Source organism: Schistocerca piceifrons, chromosome 3, assembly GCF_021461385.2.
Source record: "Schistocerca piceifrons isolate TAMUIC-IGC-003096 chromosome 3, iqSchPice1.1, whole genome shotgun sequence".
Classification (NCBI taxonomy): Eukaryota; Metazoa; Arthropoda; class Insecta; order Orthoptera; family Acrididae; genus Schistocerca; species Schistocerca piceifrons.
Genome location: NC_060140.1, coordinates 234,158,268 through 234,172,989, shown reverse-complemented (window position 1 = coordinate 234,172,989; position 14,722 = coordinate 234,158,268). Strand labels below are relative to the sequence as shown.

Genomic DNA, 14,722 nt, shown 5'->3' with positions numbered 1-14,722 from the left:
ATTAAGTAACTAAATGTGGGGCATTTGAAAGATTACATCAGTAAACATGGAAGGAAAAATAAAGAAAAGATGTAAACTTAAAAGCTGAAACTGACACAAATATGGGAACAGAGAAAAGTTTTGAGAAAAATAACTAGTAGCTTCTGATATTATACAACAGAAGAAACTAAAAGCAAAATATCTCACAGGAAAATCAATGACTCTTATATTAAATAGTAGAATCAACAAAGACAATCAAGAATTATCATAGGAGAAAACTCTAGATATAGCCATATTTGATTGTTGCTTAGCCTTATGGAGTGCAAAGCAGGTTGGATTTATTGAGGAAAAAAATCAAAAAGAAAAGTGCAAATGACACACATAAGATATTAAATTTAAGAAAAGCCAAAGAAATACTCAAGATAATAGAAGAGGCAAATTAAATAATCATTATTAGATGATAAGTTGCAAAATAATTATGAAAATTGGAGGACTGTATTACTCACATTACTGTAAGTTTATAACTGGATTATGACTGCCATTGCCATTATACATGTAAGACTGACAACCTTTTGAAATAACCTATAGTTTTTCTATCATGCAAACTTCCTTTGTCATCAACTAGAAGACAGATTGTTGCAGGATAGGGTTCCAGATTTAGTGACAATAACATTGTTAACTGATACTACAGAATTCCTGATTATGTAAACTTCCCTGACAAATTGGAATTGTCTGCCAACCAGAACTTTAACCTAAATACTTGCCTTTCATGTCACTTCTCTGCAAATGAGTTATGCAAGCATGTCTAATGAAATCATTCAAAGTCTCCTTCAGTAGCTAGGAATTACATACAGTTTTGAGCTGAAAATGTTCACAAGAAGGCTAAAATTATGCTTTCGCCAATATTCAGTTTTACTGAATCAGATGAGCCATCCATAATCCGAGACTCTCACTTTGATATGCAGAGGGAGAGGGGGAGGGAGAGATGGGGAGGGGGGAGAGACAGAGAGAGAAAGAGAGAGAGAGAGAGAGAGAGATGAGAAGGAGGAGGAGGCAGCAGTATTGTTCCAAAAACCCATACTCATATCCTCAAGAAAATCACAATGATCTTTTCTTAAGCAGTCACTGAAACAAAATAACAAAATCAGCATGGTCACAGCACCCTACAGGCAAATAACTTGTCAGGATGTTTATGAGACATTGCAGCTTTAGGTAAATTTCTTAACATTATGGAAAATGAGGCAGAGGCATGACACCAGTAAAAAATTTTTGGAAACTTAAGTGTGTAATAAGGAGTCAGGCTCTGAACCAAGGTGATTCTATCCACCTCAAGGTTATTATACAATAACATGATTACTTCTGACAAAAGATTCAGCTTTAAAGCCATGATGAGCTAATCAGAAATAAAAAGACTTATACTGTACTTATATTTTTCTAACAATCACAGTCATTAATTACACAAATACATACTCATTCCTTCCATCACTTAAATAAACAGAATTTATTTGTTATAAAGTGTATACATAAATTTATCACATATTTATTTGTTTGCTTTGCTCATAAAAGTAGTAACACATTCACATTTACATATACCTTCCAATACACCTTTTAATTTGTACATACACATAGTTGTTCAGTACAGAATGGTCATATCTTTAAAGTCAATCAGGACTTTAATTATGGATGATTATCATATTTTTTTCATATGTAGCACTTGTGTGAAATCATTTACCAGTTTGTTTATCACAGACTGTTCTCACTGTTAAAACTGGTTAGACAGTTATCACGAGGGCCTGATATTTAATACAGAAACAGTTATGGAGAAAACTCAACTAACTGACACAGTAGTTAAAGCACAGAGGTGCAGGCCCCTGCCTCTTACATTCCACAACCTAAAAGGTTTGTTATAAGCATACCAGTGAAGAGTAAAGATATATTCAGCAATTTATTCTAGCTGTACTTATGCAAACAGATAACAGTCGTAAGTTAAGAATAGTGAGGTTTCTCATCTTTTCTGTTTGAAACATTGCATTATGCCCATTTTACTGAACCACTCTGTTTGTTTAGAAAACAATGGTGAATGGATTAGAGAAGAATATACAAGAGTAAAAATACTATAAAACAATCTTCAGTAGTACAAATCTGATAAAACAGCTGAAAACTGTCCACACATATGAGTATTTTAATCCACTGTCATGTTTCTGATTTCTGTAACACCATAGGCACTATTGCAGAAGTCAAAAATTCAGGATGAGTCACTTACTCTGGAATATAAGCGTTGGGATTCCTTAATCTGTGGGCAGAAACAAATTTTTTAAAGTTATTAATATCAGGAAACATCTGTACTTCAGTAGAATCTACCAAAATATCAATATGTGAAACCTATAGTTATACAATTGTATGACAGAGATTATAAATAGTCACATGGTGAGGCACATATTCTGTGATTTTGGAATGTGAAGAGTTATGTAACTGGAATACTCACATCAGAACGTGTATTTGAAGAATCATAAATGTATCATCATACAGAACTGTACACTAAAATACTTTCAGTGTAAATACTTCAGATATTCATATTCTATGATCATTTCATAAAAATGAAGCTACTGTTGCTTCTTCTGGAAGGAAGCATGAAGTATAATCCAATGCATTTTCCAATAGAATAACTTGAATTAAAAATCCTTGCAACCTCTTCTAAAATGATATTACATGAGCTGCTAAATGTTGATTTGTCCTTATCAGTACTAGCATCACCAGGCCTCCAATCCATTCTCAAAATATGTGTAAGAGGTATGTTCAAGACCTTTCCCATGCAGCCATCCAGCATGGCCTATTTGAAAGCAGCTATGTCATATATCAATTCTGCTATAATTACTGCAGGGCTCTTTTATTACAGGGGACATGACTGTCTGCCCATCACTGAAAGTAACCACACAAATCCATGGCTGAGAACAAGTTTCACCACGTACCGTAGTTGTGTAACACACTTTGACACTTTCAAACACAACCTGTTGTTCTACAATAGCTGCTTTGCAGCTCATACATTTGGATTTTTCACCCCTAACACCAGCCTCTATGAATAGTATATTTGCCCACTCAGCTTGCAGTACCAGAAAAAAGTGTGTGTGCGGGGGGGGGGGGGGGGGGGGGGGGGGCGGGGGGGGCACACACTCTGTAGAAGAATGCATTTGGAAGCTACAGTGCTGTATAACACATGTTCTTATTTACATGCTTATCCAACAATCAATTCTCCACTATGTAATGAGGAGATTTTCTTTACTCACTCCTCTCTGCAAGTGTTCCACACAATAATTTTGACTATTTTACTAACAATGGACTTCTACTATGGTAAACATGCAATTTCTCAATAAATATAAAAGAGAATTAGCCAAACAGATTTTATAAGGTTTTCCTGTACCAATTGAGAAAAATTCATGTTGTAGTCACACCATACTCTTTTGGGTCGAAACAGGAGGGGTGACAGAGAAACCAGAGTTGAGTACTTTGAGGAAACTAAAGATAATGAATTTTAGCTCAAGAATATTGCAATTTTGCATGAAGATGAAGGTGTAAGAACAAACTAGATATTGACTTAATGTCCATGACACATAGAAACAATCACTCAACTAAACAAGAAATTATCACAATATGTGTAAACAGAATAAGTTGAGTATAAAGGACAGTTGTTATTGCTTGTTTGTCCTAGTTTGTGAGTTGCATACAACATGCTCTGACAAGCAAGCATTTAGCATCAGATAAGATGTAATGCTCAGAACCAAGTTCTAAATGGATGTTTCCAAGCAAAATGTAATCTATATTAAAGGATTTTTTTTCAATTGAAAAGCACTTGCATGAAAGATGACCGTTTAAATCCTCAAAATACATGCAGTTTGCTACGCACATTGTTGAACAACTGCAGTAAAGTTGGATAGTATGGTCTATATCCACGTATTTGCTATGTAAACCACTGTGAAATGCACAGCAGAGGGTACTTAGCATAGTACAAGGTTTAGGGTCTCCTCCCATTCCAATCACATATGGAGCACACAAAGAATGACTGCTTAAATGCCTCTGTGCTTGCTGTAATTAGTGTAATTCTGTCTTCATGATACCTATAGTGCTGACACTTACAAGGTGAAGAATGTCTCTAGATTCTTTATACAACATTCAATCTTGCAATTTTGTAACTATGCTCTCAAGGGATAAATTGCATCTCTCTTCAAGAGATTGCCAACTTCATATTTTCAACATATCTGTGATGTTCTAACATGAATCAAACAATCCTGTGACCATTGGTGACAGCCATAATTGTACACATCTGATATCCCCCATTAGTCCTATTTCGTATGGGTCCCACACACTTGAGAAGTATTCTGAGATGAGGCACACAAGTGATTTATAAGCATTCTCCTTTGTAAATTGATTGAATTTTCCATGTATCTTACCAATGAGCTAAAGTCTGCCTCTCGCATTGCCTATGATTGAATCATTAACAACAATATAGAAAGGACAGATTGCTGCTCACCACATGGAGGAGGCACTGAGTCATACACAGGCACAATGAAAAATAATGCTAAAATATTAAGCTTTCAGGATAATTTATCATTCTAAAATAGAAGAAAACACACACACATTCCCACAACTCATACATACATGATCATTGTCTCTGATCTCTTGGGCCTGACTGCAAATGTGAGAATGTGTTGTTTTTTTCTATTTCAGAAGGAGGATTTCAGGGAGGACTTTGTCTGAAAGGTTAATATTTTAGTAGTCTTTTTCCTTGTGCCTATCTGTGACTCAGTGCCTGCTCTATGTGGTGAGTTGCAATTTATCCTTTCCATATTGTTGTTATTCCATCCTGGACTTTCCATTCTGTGCAATCATTCTGTTTCATATCCCTACAAATTGTTATACACAGATATGAGCTGATTGGTTCTAATTCTGAATGGCTGCTATTGTAGTAATAGAGGTTGCTGTTAATACTGTTTGCAAGATCATGAATATACAATATGAACAAGAGTCCCAAAATACTACGGTATTCTGAGGTGCCTCTGAAGTTATTTCTACTTCTGTTGATGATTCTCCATATAAATCTACATGCTGTGTCCTGCCTCCCAAGAAATACTCAACCCAGTCACAAACTTTGTTTAATACTCCACATCATTGCACTCTGGACAATAAATGTTGATATGGCACTGAGTCAAATACTTTTAGGAAGTCAAGGAACATCTCATCTACCTATTTTTTTCCTATGGCTTTCAAAATGTCATGTGAAAAAGTGTAAGATGGGTTTCACACAATCCAGAATCCCTGCTGGTTGGCATGGAGGAGGTTCAAGTTGTCTCACTCTGTTTGAACTCAGAATATATTCTATGGTTCTACAAAACATGGACGTCAGTGAGACTGGAGGGTTGTTTTGAGGATCATATCTGTTAGCCTGCATTGAGACAGGTGTGACCTGCACTTTCTTCAAATCCCTGAGCAGTTTTTTGTTCAAGGAACCTGCTGTATATTATGGTTTAAATTGGAGATAACTCTGTTGATAATTGCTTATGAAATCTAACAAGGATCCCACCTAGTTTTGGAGCCTTGTTTAATTTCAATGATTTTAGCTATTTCTCAGCACCCTTGAACACTGCTGTGTCACTCATTTTTGCAATGGTGCAAGAAGTAAAATGGTGCAGTGGCAATGCATCTGTCTATTAAAGGGAAACTTGAAAATAGAGTCCAGTTTTTCCAATATTTCTGATTTTGCTTTCTTACCCTCTTTTTCACTTTCTCATCCATGAGCATCTCTGCACAAACTTTAGTGCCACTGATCAGAATTTCTTTGGATTTTCGACAGATTTTTCAATTATATTCTGCTGTTGTAATCTCTAAATGCTTCATACATTGCCTTCTTGATGGTCAATTGTGATTGAAACTTGTTTTATACCTATTATGAAGAAGAAGTTACTCTTTCTATGTAAGTTTCTTTATACTGATTGTAAAACAAGGAGGGTCCCACCCATCATCTTAAACTGTTCTAATAGGTACATACTTATCCAGAGTGTGGTCAACTATTCTTTCAAACTTCAGCCACATTTCATCTACATAGCTTGGGATCAAACAGGCACTGATCTCGTTATTCGTGCAGTATGGATTTCAGAGAGCACTGTGTGAAACATATAAAACATGATCATGTTAGTTCATAAATTTACCATGAGAGCACCACCAACTGTCTCAATTCGCATACACAATGATATTTATCATTTTGTAATGTGGTAGTTGTTTATCATTGCCAATGAAAATAATACATTGTTTTTTTTTTCAAATAAGTCTGTCATTTTTCTATGACACTAACAAATAACATTGCAGCCACGAAACTTTATCCGCAGATCTTGAGTTACTTTGCATCTAGACTTACTTAGTCTAAATTGACTATATTTGACCTGAAAAAAAAGTACCCTCATACACATGTGCTTGTTCACTGACTGTCACTGCATCTTCCTCAATGATTTTCCTCATATGTACTGAGCATGTGTTGATAACCTTTACATAATTTATTGGTATTTTGATGTTTTTAGATGGTCTTCTATGCCCATATGGTGATGAATGATCAACAACAGTGGGTCAGTCACCACTTCCATCCCTCAAAATACAAATACAACAAGGAATGGGCGTTCATAAACACACACTGAGATTCACAAAATCTGAGAAAATAGTCTCAAAATGCATCCCACTAAATTAAATCTTTTTGTTATTATAGTGCGTTACTCATGGTCAAGTGGAATGTTAACTGCCTGTAATAGTAGACATCAAACTAATTGCTTTTGGTTCTATAATAATGCACACAACTATCACCACTAGTTACCAGCAGTAATTTCTAGTACACTTAACAACAGACAATATGTTTTCTGCTACTCAAGACTACTTATAACTTTCTTTCAACCTATGCATATTCATTCTGATGCTATATATGTTTAACATTAAAACTGAAATTGTCAAAACAAATGGTTATAGGAAAAAATAATTATGTCATATAACGCACCAAAGAGCACAAGGAATGCAAAATTAACAGCATAATAATTGAAGAGTGTGTAATGACAGCCATCTCATTGGATCACACTGCACTGTTATGGTAAATGCTAAACTTCCCTCATTTATGTTTCATAACATCACAACTACAATTTAAATGACAGACTGAAATATATCTACATTGTCCAAAAATAAGAAATCCAATATAGAAAGCTTTCTGTAACACTACATGTTTGATAGAATTAACAATTCTAATAACATGCAGTACATTTTAACTTTTATTAATAAAATTACAAGGAGTAATTTCACTTTAACTTTTATTAATAAAATTACAATGTGTATTTTACTTAAGCTTATAATAGCACAGTGTCATGGTCCCAGAAGGGCATGAAAATTATATAGAAACAGTTTTCATTAACAGTTCATATATATCACACCATAACAATTAAAAAGTAATTTTGGCAACACAAAACAGTATCTTTTTGCAAGAATGCCTGTAAAATAGCACTGAACACAGTATAGTGCAAAAAATCTGTGGCAAGTAAACACGTTAACATTACACTTTAACGTTAAAATTTATGAGTATAGGTTATATTTGTTGACATTCATAGATTTAGTACTTATTTTGTACATCACAAACCCAAATAACACACAGAAAACTTCCACTGCATATTATGTGGCAAATAACTCAGATACACAGAATGGAATACTAGCATATTTTCCCACTATTATTTGTAACACTACTGACAATGTACTCCACACTAGTATTGTATGCAGGAAAAATACAGCAGTTTACATTAATACTGATGCATAGACTGTGTTTAGCACCCTAAAAAGTAACAAGCCTGAATATGAAATAAAATTACATAACTGTCTCTTCAAGCAGTGTTCATCTGTCGGAGTAGTTATTTCATATACTGCAGTATTAGAGTACTCTTTTTCCATTTCAGGACTACTTTGTCTTTTAAATAAAATCAAACAATGGAACATTCAGGATGGAATGTAACAATACCAGAGAAGGAAAGTTGCTACTCACCATATAGCGGAGATGCTGAGTCATGACAGGCACAACAAAAAGATTCACACAATTATAGCGTTTGGCCATTAAGGCCTTTGTCAGCAGTAGACACACATACACTCACGTACACACACACTCACCCAAATGTAACTTGCACACGTGTGTGCAGTCTTAGAGAACTGAAACTATATTGCAGACGTGTGTGCATGTTGTGTTTGCGTGAGTGTGTGTGTATGTGTGTCTACTGCTGACAAAGGCCTTAATGACCGAAAGCTATAATTGTCTGAATCTTTTTGTTGTACCTATCGCGACTCAGCATCTCCGCTATAAGGTGAGTAGCAATTTTCCTTCTCTGGTATTGTCTTTTAAATATTTACACAAGGCTTTCAAAATAATAATTGATCATGCAAGCTTATAATTTTTTTCAAACATCTTCTCCTGTCATACTAGCGAACATCTCATGCCCCTTAAACAAACTGTTCAATTCATCACCAGCAATGTAAGCATGAACAAAAAGTGTGCTTCATGATAGTAATTGAAATATCCTTCATATATTCAATAAAAGCAGCTTTTTATTCTGGTGTCCTGTCAAAATATACTTCCATGTTTTACGGATCATACTCTACAGTGATTTACATTTCAGTGATTGCGGGTTCTACTCACTTTCATTGTCAGGAGTTCCAGTGACTTGACTCATGCTAATCTGATCTTTACATACAATAAACATCAATCATTTAGAAGACGTGGACATTTATAGAGCTTTTAAGTCAATAAATGGTGGTCACATTCTTAGTTCTCATGTTCTTGCATGGTTTAACACTTGTCAGTCTCATGAGACATGTTTTATAATTGTCTTCATGGAATGTCTGGGAAGTTTGATGATATGCAAAATCTGCATGCACTGGACATGTAGTGGCATAGTTTTATTAACAAGGGAGTCTCTAATTGTGTCACATAACCAGAAAAGGCAGATAATCTACAGTAAAAACTTTGACAAAAATCATGAAGTGGAATATCAACTTTGTTTCTCCACAAAGAAAACAGAAAAACTCATTCAGTGCCTAGAATTGGTGTAACATCTGTGATCTACTGTGAGACCTCTTCATATCAGCATAATTCATTCTAGTAAAATTACTTTGTAGATAAAATGAGAATGAAGAGAGAGACAGACAGCTACTGTACAACAAAATTTGTAACCAAGAAATTCATTTGCATTTCCCTTCCTCATGCACAGTTCATGAGTGCTATAGGATGATCAACATTAGTTACAAAAACCCAACTTACACTTGACACAACAGTGTATACACAAACTCTATCCTGCTCTGTCTGTGGGAAATATATCTCAGAATCTTAGAAAAGAGGTATGTTCAAAAAATTCTGGAACATTAGTAATTTTTTGCCAATGATGTGATGGAATGAAATGCAGTTCACATCCCAGCACATGCCGTGTTTAACGTGTTATTCCAAAAAGTTTCATTGTTGTATGTCTGTTAGTTATTGCTCAGTGCTGTATTGAGTAAAATGTTGTGTCACACACTTTGCGAATTTTGAGATGGCACAGTTAGAGGAGCAATGCTATGAGTAAAGACTAGAAAGACATTTGCCTCGCAATCTGTGAAGAGCTTTTGCATCTCACAAATGAGAAAAGATGTTCCTTAAGATAATCATAACTGTTGATGAGACATTGGTCTACAGTTACAATGTTGAGACCAAGGTTCAATCTTCATACTGGGTTGGGAAAGGTTCTCCAACATCAAAAAGAGCTCACCAGGTCAGGTCAAATGTCAAAGACATGCTGATAGTTTTCTTTGACTTTGAAGGATTAACTCATTATAAATTCATGACATAGGGACAAACTACTAATTGATGGTACTAGTGACACATGTTGCAACACCCATGAGAAAATGGGAGAAGGAAATGGCCTGAAATATGGCGAGATAATTCACAGTTTTTGCATCACGATAACGCACACATATATTTATCCCTGTCGGTGCATGACTACTGCACAAAAAAAGAAATAACTGTACTTCCTCATCCTCTTTTCTCTCTAGACCTGGCCCCTGTTGACTTTTTTTATTTCCAAAGTTTATATTTCTGAAGTTCAAAACCCTGTTGAAAGGATGAAGATTTGCAACAATAGGCGAGATAAAAGAAAATTTGCAGATGGCATTTCATGTGATCCAGCAAAAAACATACCAAGACTGTTTCTGGAAGAGGAAATGGCATTGGGAATGGTGTATAAATTTTGGATGAGAGTATTTTGAAGGCAATCATGCACAATAAGTAAAAGGTACGCATAAGAAAAATTTTGTGGACAAAATTCCAAAACCTTTTGAACAGACCCCATATTCTCTTCCTAATGACAGCTGTGTGACTTGAAGTGGATTGTTAACATTTCATCAGCAAGTGTTCTTGTATACTGGTCACACAAACCCATCACTGTCAAAACTTTATTTTGCCCTTACCCTCTGAATACAACTAAAGGATCAAAAAATTCCATTACCCTCTGAATGTTCATTTGCAGCAAGAATAGCCCCCACAAAAAAAGAGGAGGAGAAGAAGAAATAGAACTGAACAACCCAGATTCACTAGTACCACTGGACAATGTGCCAGACTGTATCCCTAAAGGAACAATGGTACCTCCTTTGTTTCTCACGTCACACACCTTTTACACAAGGCTGTCAGCACAGTTATGATGTGTGCTTGCACTGAAGATAACTGTTCATTTGCTGGTAATCGGACAGCATTGCCAGCAAGCTGATGATAAACGGAAAACTTGCAGTACTTCACACACATGTCCCAAGAGTCTATCTTTTAGCAGCTCCATTTATTGTGAGTTGCTTCTGTTTGCAGATGTTGGCCAGCTTCTTCTCAATCTGGACACACAGTCATATTTTCTATCCATCAGTATAATTTATTAAACAATAATATAGTGTCTTCCTAAGAAAACTACACAAACAGTACTCTTAATCAAGCTAACCCAAATCAAGAATAGCAACTGCTGTGGATTATGCATGAATAAGTTAATATCCACAAATTAAATATTTTGTAGGTTGTATTAAAAAGCAACCTATGAGTGTTTTCTTATCAACTGACACAATATAAACAACATTTAGTGTAGTAAATTCACTTAACAATAAAAACACTAGTATATAATTATAATAGAGGGAAACATTCCACGTAGGAAAAATATATCTAAAAACAAAGATGATGTGACTTACCAAATGAAAGTGCTGGCAGGTCGACAGACACACAAACAAACACAAACATACACACAAAATTCAAGCTTTCGCAACAAACTGTTGCCTCATCAGGAAAGAGGGAAGGAGAGGGAAAGATGAAAGGATGTGGGTTTTAAGGGAGAGGGTAAGGAGTCATTCCAATCCCGGGAGCGGAAAGACTTACCTTAGGGGGAAAAAAGGACGGGTATACACTCGCACACACACACACATATCCATCCACACATATACAGACACAAGCAGACATATTTAGAGACCAAATATGTCTGCTTGTGTCTGTATATGTGTGGATGGATATGTGTGTGTGTGCGAGTGTATACCCGTCCTTTTTTCCCCCTAAGGTAAGTCTTTCCGCTCCCGGGATTGGAATGACTCCTTACCCTCTCCCTTAAAACCCACATCCTTTCGTCTTTCCCTCTCCTTCCCTCTTTCCTGATGAGGCAACAGTTTGTTGCGAAAGCTTGAATTTTGTGTGTATGTTTGTGTTTGTTTGTGTGTCTGTCGACCTTCCAGCACTTTCATTTGGTAAGTCACATCATCTTTGTTTCTAGTATATAATTACTATGATTAGAAGCACATTACCACACTAACATAAGGTACAAAAATAATTAAATAAAGGAGTTAGTGAGATCTAAAACTAAAACAGGAGTAGCATCACTTAATGATTAAAAAGCACACACAGGAGATTTGATTACAATGTATTTATGCATCTCCAAGAGAACAGAAAATGTCATTCTTTTAGTGAGGTGTCTACCAGGTAATACCAACTACAAACAGTGGAAAAAATCAAACCAGTGAACAACTGAGACAGAATCAGGATAGCAAATAACTTAGACAGTTCTACATAGTGTCAATACAGATGGATTTTAAAGTGATATTAAATATCTGTAAATTTGTGTTATTCCCCTAAGCTCCACTATGATTCAAATTTTCAGAGAAATATTTCAACTTTGCCTTAGCTGTTGACTTAACTGTCAGTTTATGCTGTTGACTTAACTGTCAGTTTATGCAAAAACAATGCAAGCTTAAAAAATAGTACAAACCAGTGTGGTGTTGTTCTCAAAATATTATTATTATGTGGAGATCAAGAAAGTGTGTCAATGTGAATAACATACTAGTGTAATTGATAAAAAAACAATAAGAATAGCAAATGTCTTGAAAGGGCATGGTGCAAGTTGGAAATGTAACCAACAAGCGGGACAATGACCCCCACTGACAACCATCAAACAGCAGGCATCCCAGATAAAGACAATCAAGGTTTTAGAACAAGGCAGCAGGTAGCCAAATACCTATTATCACTCTGTGCAAACAAGTTGCTCACCAGTATGTATACAGACTATTTATAAATCAAGACATCACTTAAGTAACTGCAAGCTGAAAGGTTTATGCTACGTGGCAGTCAGCACCACAACAGCAGTGTCATTTGTAGCCACTACCACAGAGTCACTGGGACCACTTTCACTCACACTTCATGAGGAACTTTCTACAGTGTATATGGATGGTAGTAACAGATACCTACTCGCATTTACACTGTGTGGTACAAGTGCCCTCCACCACAGCAAAAGCTACCACTTTGGCATTAGCCTATATATTTGCAATATAAGACCTACAGGTTTTGGAATTAGAGGAGCCTCAGCATTTGTATGACACTGCAGCAGTTGGCTTTGATTTCCCTCCTAAATGAGCCATACAGAGTAGTACTAAACAGGTTGTGCTAATAGCTCGTGCACTGCAGCACACAAAGTCTCAGCCAAGACAGCGACATACCGTAAACAGATTCACTGTGCCAGGCAGAAGACTAGCAGTGTTAAACCATGCCATTGGTGTTTCAAAGCACACAAACACTAGGAATGCCCCTGTCACAATGCTAAATGTTATCACTGTGGCAAGTACAATTGTTTTCATGTTTGCAAAAAATGCAAGCCCAATATGCACTTTACATGTTATCCAAAGTCAATTTTTCAAAGCCAAATAGTGACTCTCGTATAACACAGCAATGAAACACAGCAATGAAACACACTTCTTCTAGTAACATCAGGAACATAAATTGTTTGCCACTCTGTAAATTGCCATATGCAAAAAACACATGCAGCTGGACACTGGTGCCTCAATTACTTTGTTGAAAAGAAGCATTTATGAAGTGTTAGGCAAGCCTAAGTATTAGGCACTTGTGACCTACCAGCCACCTTTCATAACGTTACCAAGACAGTTTCATTCATGGTTCTGTGCTCACGTAACAAAGAAAACATGTTTGGCCTGGATTCCTTTGATTTGTTTGGTTTGCATATTCAAGACAGTGCATCTCTGTGGACTCTTTTGTGCCTATTGACATGATAGTTGAACTGTGTTACAAATTTAGTGACTTTTTCAAGATAACCTAGGCAAAGCTACTAATTTTGAGGCTCACATTACCATCCAAGACAATGCACAACCACAGTTTTATGAAGTACAGCCCATCCCTCATCCTATCTGAGATCAAGTGGCAGAAGAACTCTTATTCTGACAGGAAAATGGTGTGATTTCCTCTGTAGCAGCCAGTCAGTGGGCATCACCTTTAGTGCATCCACAGACTGTGATTGACTGTTTTCCTCTGCCACAGTCGAGGAACTTGCAGACAAACTCCATGAAGGTCACTTCTTTTCCAAGACTGATCTTCACGATGCTTATTTGCAGGTTCTCTTGGTGAAACAGTCATAACAAGTTTTTGTGACCAACACCCACCTGTGGTAATTTACATTTTTGAAGTTGCCCTTCAGCAGTGTGCCCACACCTGCAATTTTTCAAAGTTATTTTTCACAGTTGACTGCTTCAGTTTCTTATTATTTGAACTATTCAAATGACACAGTTATTTTGGGTCATACTCCCAATGAATATCTTCCCATCATTTTGGTTCACACTCACTATGACCATCTCTCCAATCTCAGTAAATTGTTTCAAGTGTTTTCAGATGCTAAGTTAAACTGTAATAAAGACAAGTGCTCCTTCTTCCAGACTGAGATTGAATATTCAGGACATGTGATTAACAGACATGGTATCCACTATCCTAGGAATATCAGTGAATCCCACTAAGCTAGTCAAACTTACAGTTGATGCATCCTCATACAGGACTGGAACTGTTCTTTCACACAGAGTTGGGTAAACTGACTTACTACATTCAGCTCATTCTGAACGTGGCACAGATTGCAGCTGCACTGCATCATCTTCAAATATGAGTGGACTAGAGAGTATCTGGTCACATTTCAGAAAGAAAAGATGCTTTACTGGGCAATTATTGTTTGATACATTTCAATCCCACTAAACCAGTTTTGCCTGTAGTTGATGCATCCTCTTACAGCACTGGTGCTGTTCTTTCATGGGATCACTGAATAGGTCAGTTGCCTTAACATCCAAACTCCTCAACAAGGCACAGAGCAACGACTCACAGATTGATAAGGAAGCTTTTGCTATCATATGTGGGGTGGCCACATTC

General features: G+C 36.3%; 1 protein-coding gene across 1 annotated transcript in view; it reads right to left on the bottom strand.

The window, feature by feature from the left end:
* Positions 1-14,722, bottom strand: part of LOC124788538 — a 266,831-nt gene that overhangs the window by 7,430 nt on the left and 244,679 nt on the right. Inside the window, exon 14 of the mRNA XM_047255808.1 lies at positions 2,243-2,272. Coding sequence (XP_047111764.1) covers positions 2,243-2,272 — 30 coding nt within the window. The remainder of the gene's footprint in view (positions 1-2,242; positions 2,273-14,722) is intronic.